Source organism: Actinia tenebrosa, unplaced genomic scaffold (assembly GCF_029948245.1).
Source record: "Actinia tenebrosa isolate PJP-AT-01 unplaced genomic scaffold, QUT_ActTen_1.0 PGA_scaffold2__45_contigs__length_23673736, whole genome shotgun sequence".
In the NCBI taxonomy this organism is placed as follows: domain Eukaryota; kingdom Metazoa; phylum Cnidaria; class Anthozoa; order Actiniaria; family Actiniidae; genus Actinia; species Actinia tenebrosa.
In genome coordinates, this window is record NW_028292579.1 from 18,557,802 (window position 1) to 18,583,137 (window position 25,336).

At 37.4% G+C, this 25,336-nt stretch overlaps 2 protein-coding genes across 4 annotated transcripts; both read left to right on the plus strand.

Moving 5' to 3' along the window:
• The first annotated feature begins 2,227 nt into the window (after positions 1 to 2,227).
• Positions 2,228 to 13,146, plus strand: LOC116304730 (lysosomal Pro-X carboxypeptidase). The gene is made up of 14 exons (XM_089033800.1): positions 2,228 to 2,504; positions 4,373 to 4,510; positions 5,497 to 5,598; positions 6,002 to 6,076; positions 7,567 to 7,624; positions 8,300 to 8,348; positions 8,704 to 8,758; positions 8,904 to 9,009; positions 9,513 to 9,629; positions 9,886 to 9,941; positions 10,743 to 10,907; positions 11,108 to 11,173; positions 11,294 to 11,415; positions 12,524 to 13,146. Exons 1-14 carry the CDS (start codon positions 2,328 to 2,330, stop codon positions 12,744 to 12,746), a joined length of 1,509 nt encoding a protein of 502 aa, XP_088889926.1. The 5' UTR covers positions 2,228 to 2,327; the 3' UTR covers positions 12,747 to 13,146.
• Positions 13,147 to 14,007: 861 nt separating this feature from the next.
• On the plus strand, positions 14,008 to 22,579 carry LOC116304738 (G1/S-specific cyclin-E1). Of its 3 annotated transcripts, XM_031714516.2 has the most exons (10): positions 14,008 to 14,156; positions 14,336 to 14,396; positions 14,480 to 14,542; positions 16,399 to 16,761; positions 17,383 to 17,529; positions 18,359 to 18,622; positions 19,111 to 19,219; positions 19,930 to 20,030; positions 20,417 to 20,473; positions 21,209 to 22,579. In XM_031714516.2, the coding sequence occupies exons 1-10, from the start codon at positions 14,143 to 14,145 to the stop codon at positions 21,338 to 21,340; spliced, it is 1,311 nt and encodes a 436-aa protein (XP_031570376.1). In that variant the 5' UTR covers positions 14,008 to 14,142; the 3' UTR covers positions 21,341 to 22,579. The 3 variants fall into 3 exon arrangements, with proteins under 3 accessions (XP_031570376.1, XP_031570377.1, XP_031570378.1); XM_031714517.2 differs by lacking the exons at positions 14,008 to 14,156; positions 14,336 to 14,396; positions 14,480 to 14,542 and adding an exon at positions 14,560 to 14,702; XM_031714518.2 differs by lacking the exons at positions 14,008 to 14,156; positions 14,336 to 14,396; positions 14,480 to 14,542 and adding an exon at positions 14,560 to 14,691.
• Positions 22,580 to 25,336: the final 2,757 nt, after the last annotated feature.

The following is a 25,336-nucleotide window of genomic DNA, read 5'->3' on the forward strand; positions in this document are numbered from 1 at the left end:
AGCCAAATAGGCACATGTTATTCTTTCCCTCCTCGAGCACCTGCTCTTCGAGAGCCTTTTCCCACGCTTCAAGCTACTGTAACTCCACTGACAGGGAATATAGTGAAGAAACACTGATAAGATTGACTTGTGGTAAGTCTACAACGTGGCAAACGTTGGTCGCCAGATAAGTGTAGTCGGGCTTTTGAGTCGTTAAACACTATACAAGAATCCAGCTGTATGCCTTTGAAAGAAAAGATCTTTGTAAAGTTGGTTGAACTGGAGAAAAGAGATACCGTAAGTCAAAATAGACTCAATTCGCCTTTGGAAATAGAACCGGAAAATGGTACATTGCCCAACAAATCCGTAGTTTACCATTGCCATGCCGTGCCGTAACAATATACAATCATGAATGCATTAGTGTCTATGCAGCAGTATGCACAGGTAGCCCAAGCTTGGTTTCTGTGGTGTCCTGTTATAAGGAAATGTATGGGGAATCATCAAAAATTTCAATAAAATCATCAAAACGTGAAATAAAGCCTCGAAATTTTACCTAATCATTGAGAAATAGCACTTCTTTCGCTCTGCGTGGTTATTTTTTGAATTTAGCCCGTTTTAAGGATTTTTTTCCCCACCAATAAGAAATAAGAGAAGGTTGGAAACTCGGGATCCAAAAGCGAGCCATCACGAGTCTTTGAAACCTCGTACGTCTTCGAATTTTCTTTCCAGCGCCAAATTTTAGTCATGACCCTTCTCTCACATCCCTATAGAACCGAGAAAGTCGCATTAGAGATTAGTCTTCGCGTCTTTAAGCCATGAAATTTGCCTGTATTCACATACTACCTCGCTTGTTCTGACCCGTACTTGGAGCTCACTGTACACCAGTTCAACGGATTTCTTTCGGCAACCGACCCGAGGTCACGCCGGAAGTCTTCGTATCGTAAATGCGGATTCGATTTGGATATCGTATTTCTTCGAAATTATAAGTTAAATACTTTTGTATCTTAGGCTGTTAAAAAATACACTCACCATAATTTTCGAAATCATAAGTTAAATACTTTTGTATCTTAGGCCGTTAAAAAATACGCTCACCATAATTTCGAAGAAATGCGATATCCAAATCGAATCCGCATTTACGATACGAAGACTTCCGGCGTGACCTCGGGTCGGTTGCCGAAAGAAATCCGTTGAACTGGTGTACAGTGAGCTCCAAGTACGGGTCAGAACAAACGAGGTAGTATGTGAATACAGGCAAATTTCATGGCTTAAAGACGCGAAGACTAATCTCTAATGCGACTTTCTCGGTTCTATAGGGATGTGAGAGAAGGGTCATGACTAAAATTTGGCGCTGGAAAGAAAATTCGAAGACGTACGAGGTTTCAAAGACTCGTGATGGCTCGCTTTTGGATCCCGAGTTTCCAACCTTCTCTTATTTCTTATTGGTGGGGAAAAAAATCCTTAAAACGGGCTAAATTCAAAAAATAACCACGCAGAGCGAAAGAAGTGCTATTTCTCAATGATTAGGTAAAATTTCGAGGCTTTATTTCACGTTTTGATGATTTTATTGAAATTTTTGATGATTCCCCATACATTTCCTTATAACAGGACACCACAGAAACCAAGCTTGGGCTACCTGTGCAGTATGACAGTGAAAGGCTCACGGCACTAACACGGACGTGACACAGCAAAGGAATACACTAGACCAATCACATTGCTCGAGAATTTACTCTGCATCCAATCAAATGCCCGGAACATGTAACGAGCAAGGCAAGGACTTGGTCACGCCCAGGTCACGGCACTGCAAGACCAATCAAATGGCGCAAGAAAAAAAAATCAGCCAATTAAAATTCTAGAAAAAACTACTTTCACGGCAAGGTACGCTTTAAGGGCACTGAGCTTTTTACGGTCATACGGAAACTGCTCTAATTAAAATTCTAGAAAACATCACGGTCACGGAATGGCACACGCATGCAGCACTGAGCTTTTTAACAGTAATACGAAAACTATTCCAGCACTAAACTAACGTGGGCTTGATTAGGAGCTAGGAATATTTCCCGTATTTTTATTTTCCACTACCAAATAATGTACATTAATTGAAAACCAAAATTCAACTTGCAAAGCTAAGCTGCACAACCACCCGCTATGATGTTATGGAAACAACTGAACCGAGACGACATGTAAAACACATTTTTATGACACTGAGAGTGACACATCAGATGTCTGTCATGTGAAATAAGCGTGATTTCCGGTTAAAAAAAACTTCCAAGGCTTTGATTGGAGTGGTTTATATTACATAGCTTGGGGCATATGAGATGACAGTGCTCACGGCTAGATAAACCAAACTTGTGATGGCTGTGTACAGAGTATTGATAGTAGTTTTTGTGCTTTTTCTGACGTCTAGTTTTGGCGAATCTTTCCGACTGAAGGCTCGCTTTCCAAATCAACGAACGAGCGACCACGAAATAGCAGCGAAGAAAACTATTTGTCCGTACTGTAAATACGAAACCAAATACTACGAACAGAAGGTAAAGTCATATGCATGCTCCATAGTTATTTGATCTTTGATTAGGAACGCGGACAGTCAATGGACACTCGACTATCTAAAATCTCTGTGAAGAATGGGTCAATAATCAAATCAATCAATAATCATTTTAATTTTATTATTATCAGTTTTTTTAAATAAATGTAGGAACAAGACTACGATAAATTTTAAATATTAAAACTAGCTTAATATAAGTAGCACAATTTACTCTAACTGAGCTCTGGTTCCAGCGGTTCTGATAAAGTAATCATTCTGAACTGTACAATTAATTATTGCAACTCGTTTGTAAGTTCTCTCGGCTCAAGGTCGACACGCGGCTGAGTCTCTGGAGCACAACACCAGTAAAAAGGTGTCACTGAAAACAAAGATATTTCAAGAAAGCATTCTATATCCAAAAGCTAATGAAGACGAGCAAATAAATTTGGAGGGACTTTCGAATATGCACACAAACGATAACCAAGTTCTTTATTATTATTATTTTTTATACTACTCTTTGTATTTTGGGCTATACCATTTTGTTTGATTCAGCACTGCAGTTCATTTCCGTATCCGACCACAGGAAGACCAAGCCTCGGTATTATAAAATTGAATCGGAAAAATAACAAAACCAAACAGGGGAAATAAATGAATAAAAGAGGAGAAGGAATAGATTAATGATTAACAATAACGAATCATTTAAAGATAGACAATTCACTGCGAAGCTGGAAAACCTTTACAAGTAGCCTTCATATTGATGATGATGATGATGATGATGATGATGATGATGATAATTTATTACTTATATTAACAATGATAGCAGATCAATAGCGTTTCACACAAATTATATAATATATGTATATATACAAAAACAAAATTAAAATTGACATTAGACATAAAAATAGAATAGGTGATGATAATCATGATGCCTGACGATGTAATAGATCAAAAACTCGTGCTTCGTGTTTGATCAGGGCATCCAACACCGAGCAACAGATGTTGTTTCTCGGTGTTTGGATGCCTGGATCAAACACGAAGCACGAGTTTTGGAAATGACTTCTCAAACTCATTATAATTCATTTGTTCTTGAATCTCGTGAATCTAAACTTCCTTCGCAATTATATCGTTTATTCGTCAGTGTTTCAGTGCCGTAACCAGGGGGGAGAGCACCCCCCCCCCCCCCCCCCATAAAAGCTTAAGGTCCGCTCATCCATCTCCTTTTTTTTCTTTTGTCTTTATCTTTTGGTTCTGCTTTTTTTTTTTTTTTTTTTTTGTGGTTTTTTTTTGTTTTGTGTTTTTTGTTTTTTTTTTTGGTTCTGCTTTCTTTTGCTTACCTTTTTTTTCTCGATTTTATTCGACGTGCACCCTCCCGGTAAAAGTTCTGGTTACGGCTCTGTGTTTTTATCAGTGTCTTGATCCGCTTTTGATCAAGCATCAGGGTGCGTGTACGTGACTACAATGCAAAGTCGCCATTGGTCATTGGCCTCATTAATTATTAATGCATTTGAGAACTATATATAGGCTTAAAGTATATATAAGACCCCGTCCACACGTATCCGCAAATTTTTGTATCCGCAATTTTTTTTTTGCGGATACGGGTTGCGTCCACACGTCACCGGAAATTTTTGTATCCGTATCCGGAAATTCTACGAAAACGGACACGTGTGGACGGCGAAAACGATTCGAATACGCTGCGTGTGGACGCAAACATTTTTGTGTCCGCAAAAAAAAATTTACGGATACAAAAATTTGCGGATAAGTGTGGACGGGGCCTAAGTCAAATTACCATGAAGTTGTTAATCCTAACTCTTTGCAAAATCGTTCAATCCTATTTTATACTGTAATAGTATTTTGTATATTTTTATATATTAACAGTTAGACCACTTCAACTTTGAGAAGAACGAGACTTTCCAACAGAGATATTTAGTGAACAGAAAACAGTGGAAGACAGGGGGACCGATATTCTTTTACACCGGAAATGAAGGAGATATCACGTGGTTCGCCAATAACACGGTATATTGAAGAAATAGAAAACGCGCGCGCGTGCTGTGTGCTGTCATAAAGCACGCGGGGGTTGGCAGAACACGAGAAAAGTGTTAGGAGAAGCACGACGCGTAGCGAAGTGTGCTTCTCGACCCTTTTCAAGTGTTCTGCCAACCCCCAAGTGCTTTATGACTGCACACAGCACAGCAAGCAAGTTTTTTATTTCTATTATAAAATACAAATTACAATAATAGATAGGAATGACGCAACGGAAAGTGCGCGCGCGTACAATGTTCTCTCATAAAGCACGCGCTCCAATCAGAATGCGACATCCATAACAGTTATTTTATAAAGAACATTATCCATCCATCCATCCATCCATCCATCCATCCATCCATCCATCCATCCATCCATCCATCCATCCATCCATCCATCCATCCATCCATCCATCCATCCATCCATCCATCCATCCATCCATCCATCCATCCATCCATCCATCCATCCATCCATCCACCCACCCACCCACCCACCCACCCATCCATATCCATCTTTCCATTCATAAAGTTGCTCCTACAGGTATTTATTTCTTTACATTCGGTACGCTATTCTGTACTGTTTCAACGTAACGTACCTCAACCTTATATATATATATATATATATTTAATCCCCTGAAGAGTGAAGCAATTCACGAAACAGGCTTGTCGGGAAAAATGTTGTCTTGACTTTTTCTTCTCAAACAAATATTCTGCTCTACTTCTATCGATGTATTGAGCACTATTTTACGGAAAATTCATTCACAGATTTCTTATATATATATATATGTGTATACATCATCTTCGTCCCTTTGTTTCCTTAAACAAATTAAAAAGAAAAAGCTAAAAGAAGATCTAAAAATTAAATGCCCCCCACCCTCCCAACCCTCGCGCCAGCCCCTCAGCCTCTCCCTTTTTTTCTATTTACGCATGAGTTTCATTGTTTACTGAGTTGTTTTGTGCGTCATTCCCTTATGTCTGCAGGGATTCATGTGGGATAATGCCGAGGAGTTTGGAGCCATGCTGGTGTTTGGTGAACATAGATATTATGGAGAAACGCTGCCCTTTGGGAAAAAGTCCTACGAGGTTAGTGCTTGTGATCATATATTATTGACATGTAGCAAGATAACAACACGATACCATCAACAAGACGTAATGATCATCATTACCATTGCTTTCACCATTGTATAGTATCAAGAAGAGATAAAAACTAGTGTGAACTGCGTCGGTGTTTCTATTGAAACAATAATGATAAAAGGGTAAATTTTACACCGCAAAAAGACGAAAAATCTTTTCACGGTGTAAAATGTACCCTTTTATCATTACTATAGAATCGTCAACATCATCATCATCATCAACATCAACACCTTCATCATCACCACCCATCATCATCAGCAGCATCAGCATCATCACTATAATCACGATCATAAACATCATCTTCAAACGACGTCGACACAGTTTCTAACCTGTATAAGCTGTTCCTCTTCAGAGTCCAAAATATCTAGGGTACCTGACATCAGAGCAGGCTTTGGCAGACTTTGCAATACTCATACGTCACATAAAGGTATGCGGTCATTTTATGAGTAATGTGATTTCATTTATCGTCCTCCCTCTTATAAACTGCCTGTTTGCTTTTTATTCCTAGATTCCCTTCCTTCCTTCCTTCTTTCCTTCCTTTCCGTTTTTCTTTATTTCTTTGTTTCTCTCTCTGTCTCCCTGTCTGTCTCTCTCTCTCTGTCTCTCCAATACCATACATCCCAAAAACAGACTTTTTCAGGAGTAGCTTTTATTACAGAGGGGCTAAGATGTGGAACTCTCTCCCCTCTGAAATTAGATCTGCTCCAACAAAGAATGAATTTAAAAAACGTCTGATGAGATGGCGTGCTGTCAGTTCTCAGTAGGATTTTTCTCTTTGTTATTTAAATCATTTCTAATATTTTTCAACTTTTTAGGATTATGTATTTATATTTTATTAATCAATAACGACTTCCACGTAAAGAAGTTTTATACTTATGGAACTATCGTTTTCAAATATAGGTGTGTCTGTCTGTCTGTCTGTCTGTCTGTCTGTCCGCGATTACATCCCCTTGGAGACAGCTATTACCATATATGAGGCTCTCGTTTTACCTTGGTTTGACTATTGTGATGTGGTATGGGATAATTTACCAGTAACGTCTGCTGAAAGATTGCAAAAAATGCAAAATAGAGCTGCAAGAATAATAACAAAAAGCAGCTACGATGTCAGATCTAGTGATATTTTAACTTCTTTAGGCTGGAAAAGCTTACAAAGAAGAAGAAAGGAGCGTAAAGCAATAATGATGTTTAAGACTTTAAATGCACTTGCACCAAAATCTGTAAGGGAACTCTTTTATTTTCAAGAAAATACCTACGATCTTCGTGGTAGAGAGAAGTGCTTAAAGTTACCGAAACCCAGCACTGAGTTTTTAAAAAGAGCTCTCTCTTATGACGGTGCAAAAGTGTGGAACTCATTACCCCAAAGTGTCAGACTGTCCAATAATTTAAAATCCCTTAAGAGGAATCTTTCGTCTGTTGGTCCTTAACACTTTAATTACTATAATATTTTTGGGGGGTAGATGAGAATTTATTTCATAATTCTGTCTATATATTCTTAACGTTATTATTAATTTTTGATATATATTACCTATCAACTCGGTTTTCATGAAAACCAATTTGTACATTGATGAAATTTCCCGAGATTAAATAAAAGACATCTCTCTCTCTCTCTCGACGGGTGTAGGGCGCCAGAGAAGGAGGAGGGAGGAAGGAGGGGGAGGAGGGGGGGGGGGGGGGGGGGGGGGGAGGAGGAGGAAGGGGGAGGAAGGGCGGGAGGAGGCGGGAGGAGGGGGGGAGGGAGGAGGCGGGAGGGAGGGAGGGAGGGAGGGAGGGAGGGCGGGAGGGATCAACCGTTCTTTTCTTTCTCCCCCTTTCTTTCTTTCTTTCTTTCTTTCTTTCTTTCTTTCTTTCTTTCTTTCTCCCCCTTTCTTTCTTTCCTTTAAATAAGCCCTTATACTAAAACAAACACTGTTTTGACAGGTTACGTTTCCAGGAGCCAAAAATAGCCCTGTTATCGCCATGGGTGGTTCGTATGGGGGTGAGTAAGATACGCCTCTTCATCCAGCCTGCTTAACAAATTAACCAGACACCCTTCCAAACTGACACTTCCCTTGATCCTGTACTATTTACTAAGACCCCTGTATAACATGGACACTTGGCTCATTAGATGTTTTACTTAAAGTGCACATGAACCCTTTGACAATACATTCAGTACCGGTTCTGCATAAAGTAAATAGTTGATTGGTAAAATATTTCTTGATTTGAGTGACGCGTCTCTAAGTTAGGAAGGTTTATACTTCCAATATGTTAATGATGATGACGTCAGGTAAGGTATTTGAGTGTTTTTGTTGTAACTAGTAATACTTAATGCTGGTCATTTTGAAAATAAAAATTTTAAATAGCTTTCATGTAAACCATGAGTAAAATAATGATGCTTTTTAAATACTGTATCTATGAACCAGTTCGATTTTGTATATTTAATTAAGCCTTAATAGACGTCACACTTATTAGCATATTGAAAGTATAAACCTTCATAATTTAGAAACGCATCACTCAAATCAAGAAATATTTTACCATTCAACTATTTACTTCATGTATGATCAGTACTGAAAGTATTGTCGAAGGGTTCATTTGCACTTTAATTCTGAATCAATCTAACAAATAAAGAAGTGCGCGTTGGTTCGTTAATAATCTCTTTTATCCTCTCTATCAGGAATGCTCGCAGCATGGTTAAGAATGAAGTACCCAAATGTGGTTATTGGGTAGGTAATGCAAATATATAACTCATATAGGAATATATATGGTCATAAATATAATCAAATACCATTCTTAAACGATAGTACTGGTGAAACCTCCGATTCACACCGACCTACCAACGACCCACGTCCGACCCACGTCCGACCCATCTCCGACACACGTCCGGCCCATCTCCGACCCACGTCCGACCCATCTCCGACCCGACCCCGCGGGTAAAAATAACGGGAAGGGAATGGAAGGTTAAATTATGGAGAAGGCTTGATCATGGCCCAGCTGCCAGATTGGATCGGTATGAGTTGAGTATGGGACTATTATCACTTATACGTATAAATATATTTTTTCATATTTTTTCATTATTAGTTCCTTAGCAGCATCTGCTCCCATTCTGCAGTTTCAAGGATTAACTCCATGTGAGGTACCTAACAACAAACCCCCCCAAAATATGAATTATATGATCGCTTATTTGTTGTGCTTATTCATATCCGATTGTTCGTCCTCCGCCACTGTGCGTCTGTGCGTTAGTTTTCTGTATATGTACTCAAATTTTAAGCCGTTTGCAGGATTTTTATCGCATCGTTACCGATGACTTTAATCGCGATGGAGGCAAACCTTGCACTGACTCGATAAGAAAATCTTGGGACATCATTAAGAAGCTAAAACCAACAGGTAAGAGACTGAAATGGGCTCGCTCAGTTAGTTGGACAATATTCTGTTGTACGGGAGAGGCCGTGACTTGAGCCTCCGCACGCAGGCGGACCTATTGGGACCGTAACGACTGTGAGGCATAAGCGAGGCAATAAATACCAAATACCCCTTAAAACTATGGAAATTGCATTTCTGAGGTTTTCAAAAAACAAACTTTTTCGGGGAGCTTCGGGGCGTATGCCCGAACCTCTGTCTGCTTCGCCGTTCGTTTGGCCTCGTAAAACAATTCGGTCTGGCTACGGCCCTGAACATCCAGGGTCTTGGATTGGCGGTCCCGTCTCAATCCTTGTCAGTTGGGATTTTAATTCACGTTGTTACCCTCTCTAAATAAAGTTGATTGATTGATATTTTTAAGGTACCTTAACAAACCTCGTTAACAAACCCGACCTACCTAATTTGTTGTGTGATTTTCAACTCTTTTCTCTCCTGTGCCAATAATGAATACTCTTTTATTCTTGTATTAGAAAGTGGTCGCCGAATTCTTTCCAAGGTGTTTAGACTGTGTTCACCACTCCAAAGCGAAGACAACGTTACTGTGCTTGAAGACTGGCTGAGCGAGACCTGGGTCAACCTAGCTATGGGTAGGAAATCTTGAGTGGTACTATCTAACTGTGAAAGAAAAATTATTGAGATGTATATCCATATTGATGTTCTTCTCATGTACAACTGAGCGCAATCGTTAAGCAAAGAAAAGATACTCTAGGGAATGACACGTGGTCTGAATGCATGGGAAAACATTACGCCTGACCGCGCCCGAGCTGAGGAGGACTATTCCATTACTCGCGCAAAAACAAAACCTTCATCAGCAGCGCATCTAATTGTATTTCTTTTGTCCAGTTGATTACCCATATGCAGCCAGCTTCCTTGAGCCTTTGCCAGCATGGCCGATCAAGGTATGTTTACGCAAATACCATTGGGAATTTAATAATAATACTATTTAATCTGTATACTCAACCACATGACAACGCCGAAAATCTTATAAAATAAATTTATTTCCCCGTAAAATAACACCAAATTCTTCGTGACTTAGTTACTCCCAGAAATAAAGCCATATAATCATGATGTAAGCGAATGCATTCCTCGAATGGCAGCAAAAATTATACACACCCATACAGCAACAGTTGAAAAATATAATTACGTTCATATTCTACTATTAGTTAGATCTGTATATACCATGGTATATAATATAGCTTATTTCAAGAAAAAGGAAAATACAATACGCAAACGAATTCATCGATAATTGACCCTCTGAAGGAGCGAGAATAAGGAAAAACTTCGGGTACGTGCTTCACGTACATATATACATAAACTTTATTTCAACACTATAAGTGATTAAAGCATAGGCTATGGGGTCGTGCAACTTAATCTAATACAATAAAAACATAAAGGAAACCAAATAAGTATTAGCCTAAATCAATAATCTAAAAAATAATCTTATGATGAAAGAAAATACGTGCCTATAAGGTGCACAAATACGTAAACGTTAGATTATTGTTAGTTCTTGCGCAGAATCGCACAATTTGTAATCGCGACAAAATAGGGTTTTAGTAGACGTCAATCAAAGTGTTTCCATGACATTGTCAGAAAACACAAAGTTTTCGAGGGCACGTGACTATGGAATGTCATGGAAACGCCTTGACTGACGTCGTCCATCGAAACCTCCTTTAATAGACAGGAATTTATTTTTCCTTCAGGTGACTTGTTCAAAGTTACAAAACGAAGATCTTCCAGACATTGCACTACTAGGTGCTATAGCCGATGCAGTTGGGGTTTACTACAACAGCACTGGAAAAACAAAGTGCTTTAATACCTCACAGCAAGCTGTGTCTTCTCTTGGGGATAAAGGATGGTATTTCCAGGTACGAAAAATGCCGGAATACTTTATTAGTGTTGGATGAGAAAAGGATCGAGTTGAGGGAAGGGAGGATACAAGAGATTATGAGAGGAGAGGAGAGGAGAGGAGAAGAGACGAGACGAGACATAGGATGAAATATATTGAATGCATAGAAAATACAGTGTTCATGGGTTTGATTAACTTCGTACTACCTTCCAAACATAGGCATGCTCAGAAATGGTGATGCCTCTTTGCACGGACGGGAAAAACGACATGTTTTATCCTCAAAAGGTAAAGTACAACCTCTTATTCCTGTGTCAGATTATATATTACTCTGTCTTGGTAATATATACGTATAGTCTCTAATCATGCATGCACCTACTTAGTCGTCCCCTTTCCACGTATCTACAGTGGGACTTCGAAAGCTATGCTAAAGGATGTCAAGAATCCCAGAAAGTCACTCCCCTTCAATACTGGGTAGAGACAGAGTATGGTGGACGCAGCTTAGAGGCTCACAGCAACATTATATTCAGGTAACAAGATTATATATTTATTGCAAAGATGAGAATATGTGGACCGCGTAGCACTTCTGAAATACATGAAGATATAGAAATATAGATAAGTTATAGTGCTTGGTCGTGGGCTCGATTCCCAGCGAGGTCGGAAATTAATTTTTCCGAATTTAATTCCAAGGGCTTTCGCCCGGAATAACCTCGTTCCCAAGCACTATAACTTATCTATATTTCTATATCTCCATATATATTTATTGCATTAGAACACTGCAATCTTTCAAAGACATAGAATAGAAATGTTATATCAACTGGTTGCGTGTAGTATTTTTACAAGTTGTAGAATTGTTTCCAGCCGTTATTAGTGTCGTCACGCAACGCTCGAGGGAGCGTTGCGTGACGACACTAACAACAGCTTTTGGGGGAGACTAGCTGAAGAATGGCTGTTTACAAAGAAGAAAAAAAGAAAAGAAAATTAGAAAAAATGGCTGATTGCTCATGAGGGACAGTATTTGGCTCGGATCATTAAAGGCTGGTAATGAGGCGTATGATTGAGATCCATTCAGTTGATACCAAACAAGTCGTATCACCAAGCAAAGAATACTCTCTGCATGATTGATAGCACATGACAGGCAGTGTACATGTTTGCCTGTCATTATAATTATAGGCTGGTCATGAGATTCATTCACTAAGTTGATTGCTTTCAAGCAATAGAAAACACATGACGGGCAGGCTTTGCCTGTCGTTCAGGGGTAGGCTGCTGGTTATGAAATTCATAAGATTAAGGTGATTGATACCAAGAAATAAATACTATCTGGTTAAAAAATTAATGGTAGATATTGATGAACCAGATTCCTAAATTTCGGCTGATTGATTCCATGCATGCGCAATTTAAATGAGATTTAATGGTTTAGCACCATCACTCGTGACGACAGCCATGCTAGATGGCAGGAACAATACCATCGTTTTACGTAAGAAAGTTCTGCCATCTAACCACAGGCAGCCCAAGCTGTATTATGGGCGTGGGGAACGTGATGGTGTAAAAAATCTCTATTCTTAATTAGTTGCGAGTTAAAAATAGTAATGGAACTCTATAAAGTAATCATTCTCCTGATTTTGTTTTTCATTTCAGTAATGGTCGATTGGATCCTTGGTATGCTGGCGGAGTGACCACGAGTGTATCATCTAGTTTAGTAGCTGTTATCATAGAAGATGGCGCCCATCACTTGGACTTGAGACACAAGAACAAAAATGACACTCCATCTGTCATCCGCGCAAGAGAAATCGAAAAACATTACCTACATGAATGGATAGCCACGTATAACGAAAACGATACCAAGAAAGTATTATTTTGAGCTGAATTTCGGCCATTTTGTTAACATGCCGACAAAATGACGTCATCGAAGCATTCAGCCAATCAGAAAGCGAAGTTCTTAGTTTAAGTAAAGGGGTTATTATATAAGAGCAGTTTTCGTATATGGGGGAAGAGTAATCGATCGTACGTACTATACGGCGTACGGTATCCTGCCTTAGCTGTAACAACTACGACTTGGGGAAAAAGGAAGCCATTTCGATGTTACGCGGCATGTCGTACCATGTACGTGGTGATCGTCAGTACCGCACGTTTCTTACGTACGAAAATCGCTCTAAGGTTTATATCATTCGTATTTTCGTTCGTTTCTCAATTCTGATTTCCATCTGCCTTTTTTTTTCTATTTCATGCTGAATTTTTTACAAATAAACACACCAAACAAACTGAAGTGATTATTTTCTTAGAAGATATAATAAAATACAAATCCGTAAAACATAATCGGGTTTGTAAAATTAAGGGGAAAACCGTGTGAAAATGAAAAGGGGAAGTAAACCTCTTTGGACCTTTTTCGTTTTCCTTCAATGCGTTCGAATGTGAAATATCCCCCCAGAAATATAAATTCTCTGCGAAAATTGGGACACACTCGAACGCCATCGAAATAATGGTGGCTGGCTCTCTGTGTTAAAAATTCCCTCGTGAGGGCATAGATTGAAGAATAGACGTCGAGGTATATTCCCAACTAAGAAGATAATATGCATAAATACAATAAATTATGTCAGAATAACTAGAAACCTATCTATATATATCCATTATTACTGCGCGTGCTCGTCAAAATGTTAGATAGGCTTGGGCTTCCTGTGTTTAGCATCACCCACGGCAACATTCAATCAGTTCATCCTTTTATCCTACCTTATACAGTCCAAATTTTTATAGTTAAGAATGATAAATCTTATTGGACGTTAACTGGGAGTATATTTCCTTTAAGACGATGCTTGTACTACAAACAAAATGGGGTTTGGGCTTCCTGTGGTTAGCATCACCCATAGCAACGAGGCATCAGTTCATCTGTCTATCATACCTCATACGAGTACAAAATCTTATATTTAGAATGATAAATCTTATCAAACGTTGACTGGGAGTTTATTTCCTTGAAATGATGCTCGTAGGATTATTGAAAAAGAGTAAAAGAAGAGTGGAATGAAAAGTTTGGAATGGTATTCCCAAGAGGCTCGTGATTGGCTAATATATGGCGGGTTCTAAAGAATTATAAATCGGCGCGCCAAACCGAGTCTCATTCATTTGCAAGGTGAGAGGCACCGAGTTAACAAGGTTAACTATCTCGCTCCAAAAAAATATTTTAAAAAGATTTTTGAGCGTGATAAAACTTTCCTAGGTAGTTAACCTTGCTCGGTGTCTTTCATTGGAGTCGAGGAGAATAAATGGCCAGTCGTAGGTGAGTTATTTTAGCGAAAGCAGGACATTTTTTGGGGGTCGCTGTAAAGGAATCTTTCGAGGCATCCTCCATGCTTCTTCGGTTGAGGCTGATAAAGTCGGGATAACTTATGCCTTATCCTCAAATTGTGGGTGCAAAGCCTTTGATATAAGTCTTCTGTTATTATTCTTTCACTCTAGTCAGAAAATATTGAGTCATCGTCGAAGCATCGAAGAAAATATCCCGAAGAAAAAGAGAAAGGTACCAATGGCTCTCACACTTTCTTATACTTCTGCAACCTCAAATTTCTTCATAACTTTGACTGTTTTCTCTTGATTTTTTAGACCAAAGATACTTCTATCTCTAAAACGACTTCTAAACGACCAAGGACGACTTCTAGAAGCAAGGTAAATCAGTTTTTTTGGACTTCTTTGTCTGCTCTGATTTCGCGCCAATGTGAACTCCCGCCATTTTGAAGTATGCTGACCTGCTGTTCAATCGATCCAAGATTTTCCTTTTGTTCCTTTGGAAATATTGCTCAAATATTTCTACTCAGGTATTCATAAGGTATATTTCTTTATATTTCTACATTCTATTTCTATATATCACGCTTCAAAGGTGGTTAAAAATTGATTTTCCCAATGAATAATTTGATTCATATATGTTGACACAAGACAAAACCATTTCGAATTTAAGCTTCTTCACAAACAATCACATACATACTCAAATACTTCAAAATAACATATTTTACATTAAAGAAATATAAAATTTCATCCGACTGTCGAAAATATTTCACTATTATGTTTTTGAATGTTTTATAAAATTAAAAAACATATTCGAAGTAATATTATTAATTTTATAAGGAGGCCCAGCCCTTAGCAATCCACTGCTCCTATGGAATTTAAGATTATTTTAGATCATTTAAGTGCATAATACAGACTTATTCATAGAATTAAATAAAGATTAGCAAATACTCTATATCTTTATATATATCTACAATATCTTTATTTAAGTTCAAATAACACAATTTCATTGTGTTTTATCATTAATATTCTTATATTTTTACAGGAAGGACAAATCAGCTTTCTTGCTAATTTATAATTTTAAAATCTTGGAAAAATAAATTCATTCTCATGTAGTGCTAGGCTATAATATATTTATTTCAAAATTATAAATGAAAATATTACATAATAGATGCAAATTCATAATAATTTGTAGGTAGATATTTAAAAGCAAATATTTACAGAACATGCAACCTTAAATTCTTAATCAGTCTTCTGGAGATTTGAAAGGATTAATATGAAGATAGCCTGTTCCATGTCTAAGAATATTCATTTACATTTTTTTTTTTCTTTTTCATCTGTGATTTTTCTTTATAAAATGTTTCAGAAATGTGTTTACATTCAATGTATGACATCTGACTCTGAAATGGTTTCCAATATTGTTCAGCTCTAAACATTTCAAAGAGGCTAAAAATATAAATTGTCCAATCAAAAGGCTTCACTTTTGAAACAGTAGAACAATAGGAGCACTGTGTGATTAAGCTTGACGTCATTATTTGCCAACAGTAGTGACAAAAACAACAAAAAAATGTTTAAAATTTCTTTTGGAATTATGGAAAAAAAAATTTATTGGGGGGGGGGGGGGATGATTTCATTGCCCTAAATACACTAGTTACTCTGACAAAAACATCTAAAAATTTTTTTAGCCTTTTTATTATACAATCTTGCTCGACAATCAACTTTAAGCAACCTTGTTCAGTACCCTCTGCTCAGATGATACCTACCAGGACACAAATTTAACTTTTAAACCCACTAGCAAAGCCTTGTAGTGCACTTGAAGTGGGTCTTTTCTGGATGTTCTTCCTCCAACTTATTTGTAAGAGCTAGAGTTAAGTGGAAGCCATCCTTGTTTTAATGAGGGTAGCACCTAATAGCCAGTGGCTAAGAAACTTGTGGCACTCGTTCCATGAATTGGAATTTAGGAACTGATTTTTGTGGAGGGAGGCAAACCCAAAGAAAAACCCTCAAAGCACAGGAGAGAACCAAACAAACTCTACTTGCACACAACACAGAGTCTGGTGGGACTATAACCTGGGATGCATTGATAAGAAGAAGCACTCTCATGGCTATGCCACCAATTCTTCCCAAAGCAGAAAAGCAGCCATTTCTATAGAGACATTATGAAATCTGTGTAACTGAGGGAGACACTGGCTTTTATTAAATAATTAACAAATTGATTTTAATACTGTGTTATATTTCAGAGTAATATCACAATGACAGAAACTCTCTGCAACACAGTAGGAAGTATAAGCTCCTTCAGCAAGATTGAAAAAGGGATTTCAAGCACTGATAGGATACTAAAGGATAGAACACTTGCTACGAATGTGCAAAGTACGATACACAAGACTGATAAACATACCTCTAGTTATACATTTTCTAATTTCTTTGTGCCTGTGGTACGAAAGCTTACTCCGCTGCCTGAGCTGAATTGGGCAGATTCAACTGAACTTTGGAATTACATGTTAGAAAAGTACAAAAAGTATGCAAAAGATCCATTGTACTTAAGGATGCATAAACAACTACAACCAAGAATGAGAAGTATATTACTAGACTGGTTAATAGAGGTAGGTCTAATTATGTCTCTTTAAAAAAAGCCTTTTGAAATTTTTATGAATCCCTAAAGACACTTCTGGGCTCATTGAGGTTGGGGTATAGCTAAATCACAGATTTAACCCAGAAAGGATCTCTAGGCTGATCTAATAGGCATTTTGCAATAGATTGACATGTGATTGTTACGTGATTGGCAAAGAAATTTGAACTTTATTTAATTTTTTTGCTGGATTCCGAATAATGTATCTAAAACTTCTTCAAAAATACTTCCTCAGGGGACCTTGAATTGATTTGTTATCAAAGTCATATAATATCAGCATTCGCCTGTTTGTTGACCTATTAAGTCAGGGCATGGCTAACTCTCAGATCAAACCCTGACACAACCTCTCAGCTGATCAACGTCAGGACAATGATTACTCTTAGATCTAACCCTGAAAAATCTTCTAGGCTGATGCAATTCAGGGTAACTAGCTCATGGATTTAACACTGAAAAATCTCTAGGCTGTTACAAGTGGCATTGATAGCTAACTGACAGATCAAAGGTCAAATCCTGAAATATTCCCCGAGCTCAGATCTAGGTCAGAGCTTTTATGTGTATATAAGATAAGCTTATATAATGTTTTTATTGCCAACAGGTATGTGAGGTGTATAGACTACACCGAGAGACCTTTTCTTTAGCTGTAGACTTCATTGATAGATATCTTTCGACAAAACAAGATATTCCAAAGCAAAGACTGCAGTTAATAGGAACAACAGCTCTTTTTATTGCTTCTAAGATAGAGGTATGCCATTGTACTATTAAGGGTTAGTGGATTTTAGTAAAAATACACAGGTGATTATTGAAAATCTCGCGTTCTGATTGGTCGAGAAACTCACACTATCACATGATAATCACCTCTAGCAATAATCCAAAATGGCGAGTAGCCACTTCATTGCTGTTACCGGAAAAAAATGTTCTTTATCTTCTTTTTTTTCTTTTTTTGAAAGAATCACCTGTGTATTTGTACTAAAACAATTATTTGCCTCAGCCTCGGTGAATATCGGAGAATATTTACCTCGCCGCTCGAAGACTCGCGTCCTTATAAACCTGAACATTTTTGTGCCCCCAGAATTTGAGAACATCAATTCAGTGTTCTTTCAATTGATATTTCAAGTTGGTAGTTTTTGTGTTTCCACTGGGTAAATTGGGCAGCCTTAATGACCTTTAGATTTTGTCCTGAAGCAACATCTGGATTGATCAAACTTAGGGCACAAGAGACTAGTGCGCTTTTTGTATGTCACCCTTGATTCTGCAAGGCATGAGAATTTATTTAATATTTAGAAAATGAAGAGGTATAAATAGTTGAAATATATGAAATAAAATTATTAATGGAAACCATATGAAATAAGAGCTCAGAAAAAATGTAAGCTTCAATTTATTTATATTGATTATATATATATCTATTATTAATTTATTATTAATATTTATAATTAATTAATATTTATTATTAGATATATATTTGTTATATATATTTATTATATATATTTATTATATATATTTATTATATATATTTATTATATATATTTATTATTAATTTATTGTCTGTAATCAACCCTTGATTTGATTGATAGGAAATCTACCCACCTAAGTTGTCGGAGTTTGCATACGTCACGGATGGTGCATGTACAGAGTCTGAAATCCTTCAACAGGAGCTTATCATGCTGAAACAGCTCAACTGGAATCTTTGTCCTGTGACTTGTAACACTTGGCTTAACATCTACCTTCAACTTTACTGGTTAAACACAATGATGAAGAGTGATCCGAAGATGATTTCTTGCAATTATAATTTTGTTTATCCAGAATACTCTCAGCAGGACTTTCTGAGAGTTGCACAGGTTAGACGCCACCAACAGTCTCACATATTATTATATGTTTTACTCACTATCTCGCTTCTCATGGGCTGATAGCTTACAGACAATCCATAGTATTGTGTGAGCTCCACATGATCAATGTAATATTTCTAGGTTTTCCTGCATCTATTACATTATCATTCAAGGTCACAATAGAGGTCCACATTCCCCCATTTATTTTGATTTCTTTCTATTCTTTGTAGCTTTAGCTTTAAATACCCATAATAAGGAGCACCAATAGTCTGAGGGGGTAAAGATTACCCATTTGAGTGTTTTATATATGAGCCCCTAGGTCGAGAAACATTGGACACTTAAACCGTTTCAAAATCAAATGTTTTTTTTTTTACCCATTTTTACCCATCACACATATTTCATTTTTGATTTGTCGTTCTTCATCTTAGCAGGAAGTTCAGACATTTTTCTGAAATTTTGCAGTACTCAACAATATATTAATGTTAATTTTTTTCCTTCAGTTATTAGACTTATGCTGCTTAGATATTGGCAGCCTTCAATTCTCATACAGTATTATTGCATCATCTGCTCTGTACCATATGATTCCTGTTAACATTGAAGAAATCACAGGTACCATAAGTAATGTTTTAGAATGAGATACCTATTTTGTTCTACTTCATAGTAACATCAAGTTTGAAGTATCTATTGCTTAGTTGATAAAGACAGAATGGTTGACTTATATATAATAGCATTTTCCACGTTTATTTATAGTAGATAAAGCATTAACTTTTGTGGGATTGATTGGTAGACAAACTTTGTAAACAAAGGCTTCAGGTCAAAGGAAAACAAGATTAAGTTTTTCCACACATTGAAAACATTGTTGCAACATAATATTAGCATATGCACTTACCTTGACTTGTCCACATTTTAATCCCAAGATACACAGTGTGACGTCATTCGTGGAAAACACTATTTTGATGATGATGGTCACCCTCTTTAAATAAAGTTTATTGATTGATTGATGATGATGTTGGTAGTGATGATAGTGATGATGAAGATGGTAGTGATAGTGATGGCACAGATGATCATTGTAGTGGTGGCAAGGATTATTGTGATGATGGTGGCGAGTAGTGATGTTGATGGTGATGTGATGGTAATGATGATGATGTCAGTGATAATGGCAATGATGACTAAATATTCTTAACACTGTACCTACATACAACTCAACTCACATGTTGGTTTTTACTTAACCACCACTTGAATTTCACCACCGCTTCAAAATAATTCAGTATTCTATATATACATTTTTCACTGACACTTTGATATTTGCTTCATCTCAGGTCACAAGTGGGAAGAACTATTTCCCTGTATTCAATGGATGAGTTCATTCTCAGCAGTCATCAGAGACATGGGGAACCCAGTGCTCAAGACCTTCGAACATGTAAGAAAACTGATGAGAGATCAGAACTTTAATATATTCAACTTAGAATTATCTTTGAGCACTAAGCCAAGGGTCATTTATTTTGTTCTTAACCCTTTGAAGCTTGGAGATAAATGTTCTCAATTTTTCTACCATTATCGATGAAGTGCAACCCACGAAGCTTAATGTCTCGTTCGCTGACTAGCATTTCAAACGTCAGCCAAAGAACTGAAATAAAATAATAATATTTTGAGGGAGATTTTGGACTGGATTAAAGATTTTGAACTGGATCAAAAATGTAATATAAAATATGACTTATCAGACTTAGTGCTCAATGTCATCCTAGATCACAGTTGCATTGTGTCAAGGACTTTGTCAAATATTAACAGGCTGTTATTCTGTACCAGGTTAAATCTGAAGATTCCCACAATATACAGACACACATTAATAACTTAACATTACTGGTATGTATCTAGCTTGATGACTGAGCTCCTCTCACAAATATGCATAATTTTAAGTTTGATGGTTTTTTGTTGTTGTTTGTTATGTAAATTGCCAACCAGAAATCTATTGGACAATCCAATAAAGCAGAGTGACAAAACCAATTGTTTAAAAGGTTGGAACAATAATATTACAATGGCAACATCAATGGTAGTACTGATCACTATGGTAATAAAACGGTTGCCACGGTGATGTGAGTGGTCTCTTGGTGATAGAAATGTTTCCACAGTAAATTCAGTGGTCACCATGGGGATGCCAGTGTTCACCATGATAATTTTATGTTAGTGGTCACCATGGTGATGTTATTGGTTACCATGCTGATGTTATTGGTTACCATGCTGATGTTAATGGTCACCATGGTGATGTTAATGGTCACCATGGTGATGTCAGGGGTCACCATGGTAATTTTATGTTAGTGGTCACCATGGTGATGTTATTGGTTACCATGGTGATGTTAATGGTCAACATGGTGATGTTAATGGTCACCATGGTGATGTTAATGGTCACCTTGGTGATGTTAATGGTCTTCATAATTCATATTTACATTCTCATAGTGATGGTTGCCATAGAAATAGTTGTAACAGTGGTAGTAGCTAGTGACGACCATGGTGTTTGTATTTATTAGCATATACATGTATCCTGTTTCATATAGCTTATGACATTACATTTTAATGCTAAAAAAAAACGTTACCTTACAGGAGAAAGCACAAACCAGACAATGTGTACCTGACACCACCTCAAGTAGCCGTTCAGAAAGTCCTCCAGTTGTTGTACAACATTTTGCTCCTCTAACTCCACCAAGCAGCACAAAAAAGGCTCAACCAACATGATTCAGGGTTCTGCTTCAATAATATACAGCGGTTTCAAGGCAGTCATGTCGTAGGATTAAACGACAGAAACCTTTTTTTGGAAATGCAACCTTTTTTCATGCATTCTTTCCCACCAAATGACTGCAGTGAAACTCCTCCATTTTGAGAACTTGTATTTTTTCTAAACAGGATTTTATGAAATTTTTCTCTTTAAATTTTTATACAGTTTGAATGCAACTTTTAATCAAATTCTCCATTAACAAATGGTTTTGACTTATGAATGAGTAAGAGTGGAATTGTATTTTTTTAAGATAATATTTTAGAAGGAAGTGAAAAAATGAAGTGTTTTTATAATGATACAAGAAAACATAGCGATACAGCTCTTTCAAAAAAGGTTTGTGGAAGTTAAAAAAGCCCAACATGCATGTGGGTGGTGTGAATGCAGTCAGTGAAGGGCCACAAAAATGTGGAATTTTCCCACGTTTTTCTTGTCAATTTTCTTCTGTGTTGTTCCACGATACATTAGTATCTAACAAAACAATTTCACAAACCATTTTTGGAATAGCTGTATTATGCAGACAGAGTAACTTTTGGGTTATATCTCACCTAAGGCAGCCTTGAACATCTGTGCACCTGCAAATGTTACTATGCTTATACTTGTGACATTAAAGGAGATGAGGCTTTGGCCATGCAGCAACAAGATAAGCCAGCTTGAGTTTTATTTTGCTTATTTGCATTCTTATAGCTCACTAGGTTGCAATTCCATTTTATGAGTTTGTTCAGGTGACCAAGACACAGTGGTTCCAAGTCGAGTTTGGACTTGATAAAGTACAGTAAATGTAAGTCCAGCCTTGGCTTGGAGCCATTGGTTTGATTCCACTCCGCAAATTTGGAAAAGGTCTATTTGTTGTAAGTCAAGAGCAACATAATTATGTTGTTTTCTGAACAGAGCCTCGGCTATAAAGCAAAGCTTCTAGTCTAAGAGTGCTGCTGCTAGGTACATCTCTTTTGTTTCTTATCCCAAGTTGGATCATCCCATCCTCGGGAACCCAGGGGTAATATTCTGCGCTCTTTTCTCAATACCAGAAGAAATTCTGGTAGTGAAAAAACAAGCGACAATTTTACCCCTGGGTTCCTGAGAATGGGATCATGCTACTTGCTCTTAAGACATTTCTAATGCAAAAGAAGGCTTTCACAGTACAGCACTTTTCAGGTTTCTGCGACCAAGACAGCGTTTTTTTTTTTCTGCTTAGGACACCATCTAACTTCAAATGCCCTGAATTAGTATTTGTGGTTAAAGCCAAACACTTAAACGTCTGGAATTTATTGAGGTCACAGAAACATGACAAGGGCTTCATTGAAAATTATTTTAAAAATCATTATGACGTACCAACAAATGAGAAATGCTTTACGTTAAAGCTTAAATATGTGTGTCCAAGATTTGAATTGGACTTGAATATGTGTAAGTCTGTTTGACAGAAATCTCATTTTGCCTTTTTGCCATGCCATTTTAAACCTTAAAAGGTTACTTGGTTTTAGATTTCTCATGAAAATTCCCTACTCTGAATTGCTAAGGCTTGTAAAGACATTTCCATACATTTAATCGACAATACGAATCATACAATCTCTATTATTAGCCACTCGACTATCCATTTATCATTGAAATTATTACGACTATATGTTTTGAAAATCAAGTGGTTATATAATGTTAATTTATACTATTTAGGAATTAAGTATATTTTTATGGAATTTATTAAAGATCCACGTTTTTCTAAATAAGTTTGCCTGTGGAGTCGTGCATCGTGGACAGTTTCCAAAACACATCCCACATGGTAAGGTTGACCATGGTTATTTACTCAGCAGAACAAGCGATATACCAGGTCTTCTGGCAATGACGAGGGGTTTATCTGATTTTCTACATGCCGACTAGCCTCTCCTTTATGAGTTTCCTATATATTCCTCCTGGGATAGCAGTGTCGGGTAGAAATCTCCAGCATAACCATAATTGCTTTAGCGCCGAGGACAATTTTTGACGCAATTTTTCACTCTGCAACACGTTGCAAGTTTTTGATCTGGCTTCAAAAACTTGCAACAAAAGATGAAGAATTTTCAGCAAATCGATGTGTGTAACATGTCCATCGCCGATTTGACGCGCAACAAAATGGCGCCGACTGTAGAAGCAGTAAGTTAAAGCAACTGCAACAATAAGCCTGAAGCGAGATGACGTTTTACCCCCGACTCTATACCATAATAGTTTTAAAAATTCGTTCATATTAAAATTTTTGATTCCTTAGAGAATGCATCGAACAATAGTCATAATTAAAGAACAAAAGCAATGTGAAAAGGATTATGGTCTAGAGACGGGGGTAAAACGTCATCTCGCTTCAGGCCTATTGTCTAAACCTAGTGAAACAGATAAGATAAAACTTTTGTAGTTGATAAAAAATGATAAGAGCAAGAAAAGAAGAACAAAGATAGCCGTGAGTGAGTTGGCAGCACGTGGACTAAATACTAAAGTAAATGTTGCGCGAAAAGTTGTTCCCGTATAACCACAGGTAGCCCAAGCTTGGTTTCTGTGGTGTCCTGTTATAAGGAAATGTATGGGGAATCATCAAAAATTTCAATAAAATCATCAAAACGTGAAATAAAGCCTTGAAATTTTACCCGATCATTGAGAAATAGCACTTCTTTCGCTCTGCGTGGTTATTTTTTGAATTTAGCCCGTTTTAAGGATTTTTTTCCCCACCAATAAGAAATAAGAGAAGGTTGGAAACTCGGGATCCAAAAGCGAGCCATCACGAGTCTTTGAAACCTCGTACGTCTTCGAATTTTCTTTCCAGCGCCAAATTTTAGTCATGACCCTTCTCTCACATCCCTATAGAACCGAGAAAGTCGCATTAGAGATTAGTCTTCGCGTCTTTAAGCCATGAAATTTGCCTGTATTCACATACTACCTCGTTTGTTCTGACCCGTACTTGGAGCTCACTGTACACCAGTTCAACGGATTTCTTTCGGCAACCGACCCGAGGTCACGCCGGAAGTCTTCGTATCGTAAATGCGGATTCGATTTGGATATCGCATTTCTTCGAAATTATGGTGAGCGTATTTTTTAACGGCCTAAGATACAAAAGTATTTAACTTATGATTTCGAAAATTATGGTGAGTGTATTTTTTAACAGCCTAAGATACAAAAGTATTTAACTTATAATTTCGAAGAAATACGATATCCAAATCGAATCCGCATTTACGATACGAAGACTTCCGGCGTGACCTCGGGTCGGTTGCCGAAAGAAATCCGTTGAACTGGTGTACAGTGAGCTCCAAGTACGGGTCAGAACAAACGAGGTAGTATGTGAATACAGGCAAATTTCATGGCTTAAAGACGCGAAGACTAATCTCTAATGCGACTTTCTCGGTTCTATAGGGATGTGAGAGAAGGGTCATGACTAAAATTTGGCGCTGGAAAGAAAATTCGAAGACGTACGAGGTTTCAAAGACTCGTGATGGCTCGCTTTTGGATCCCGAGTTTCCAACCTTCTCTTATTTCTTATTGGTGGGGAAAAAAATCCTTAAAACGGGCTAAATTCAAAAAATAACCACGCAGAGCGAAAGAAGTGCTATTTCTCAATGATCGGGTAAAATTTCAAGGCTTTATTTCACGTTTTGATGATTTTATTGAAATTTTTGATGATTCCCCATACATTTCCTTATAACAGGACACCACAGAAACCAAGCTTGGGCTACCTGTGGTGTAACATGTCGAAAAAAATCAACACAAAAATGGCGCAATAGCTTTGCACGAAAATTCGGTGTTGAAAGTTGTTCCGTGTAACACCACCTTAAGGCTCGTCCAATTTTGAAAACTTTCAAAACATCACTCGTACCTATAAATTCCGAATTGTACTCGAGATCGTGGGGTTTCCTATACAAATTTATCCGCTGGATAAAATTTATACATTGAATAGTGCTATTCAACTTTAGTACAAACAGGCCCAGAAAGTTAACATTCAGGAATCA

Excerpts from the sequence above, each read along its gene's own strand:
- LOC116304738 (XM_031714516.2), top strand. Across the intron at positions 14,543-16,398 it reads GGACGACTTCTAGAAGCAAG|AGTAATATCACAATGACAGA; the intron begins GTAAATCAGTTT and ends GTTATATTTCAG. Across the intron at positions 17,530-18,358 it reads TTATTGCTTCTAAGATAGAG|GAAATCTACCCACCTAAGTT; the intron begins GTATGCCATTGT and ends TTTGATTGATAG.
- LOC116304730 (XM_089033800.1), top strand. The coding sequence starts at position 2,328 with ATGGCTGTGTACAGAGTATTGATAGTAGTTTTTGTGCTTTTTCTGACG. Across the intron at positions 8,349-8,703 it reads TACCCAAATGTGGTTATTGG|TTCCTTAGCAGCATCTGCTC; the intron begins GTAGGTAATGCA and ends TTTCATTATTAG. Across the intron at positions 8,759-8,903 it reads AAGGATTAACTCCATGTGAG|GATTTTTATCGCATCGTTAC; the intron begins GTACCTAACAAC and ends AGCCGTTTGCAG.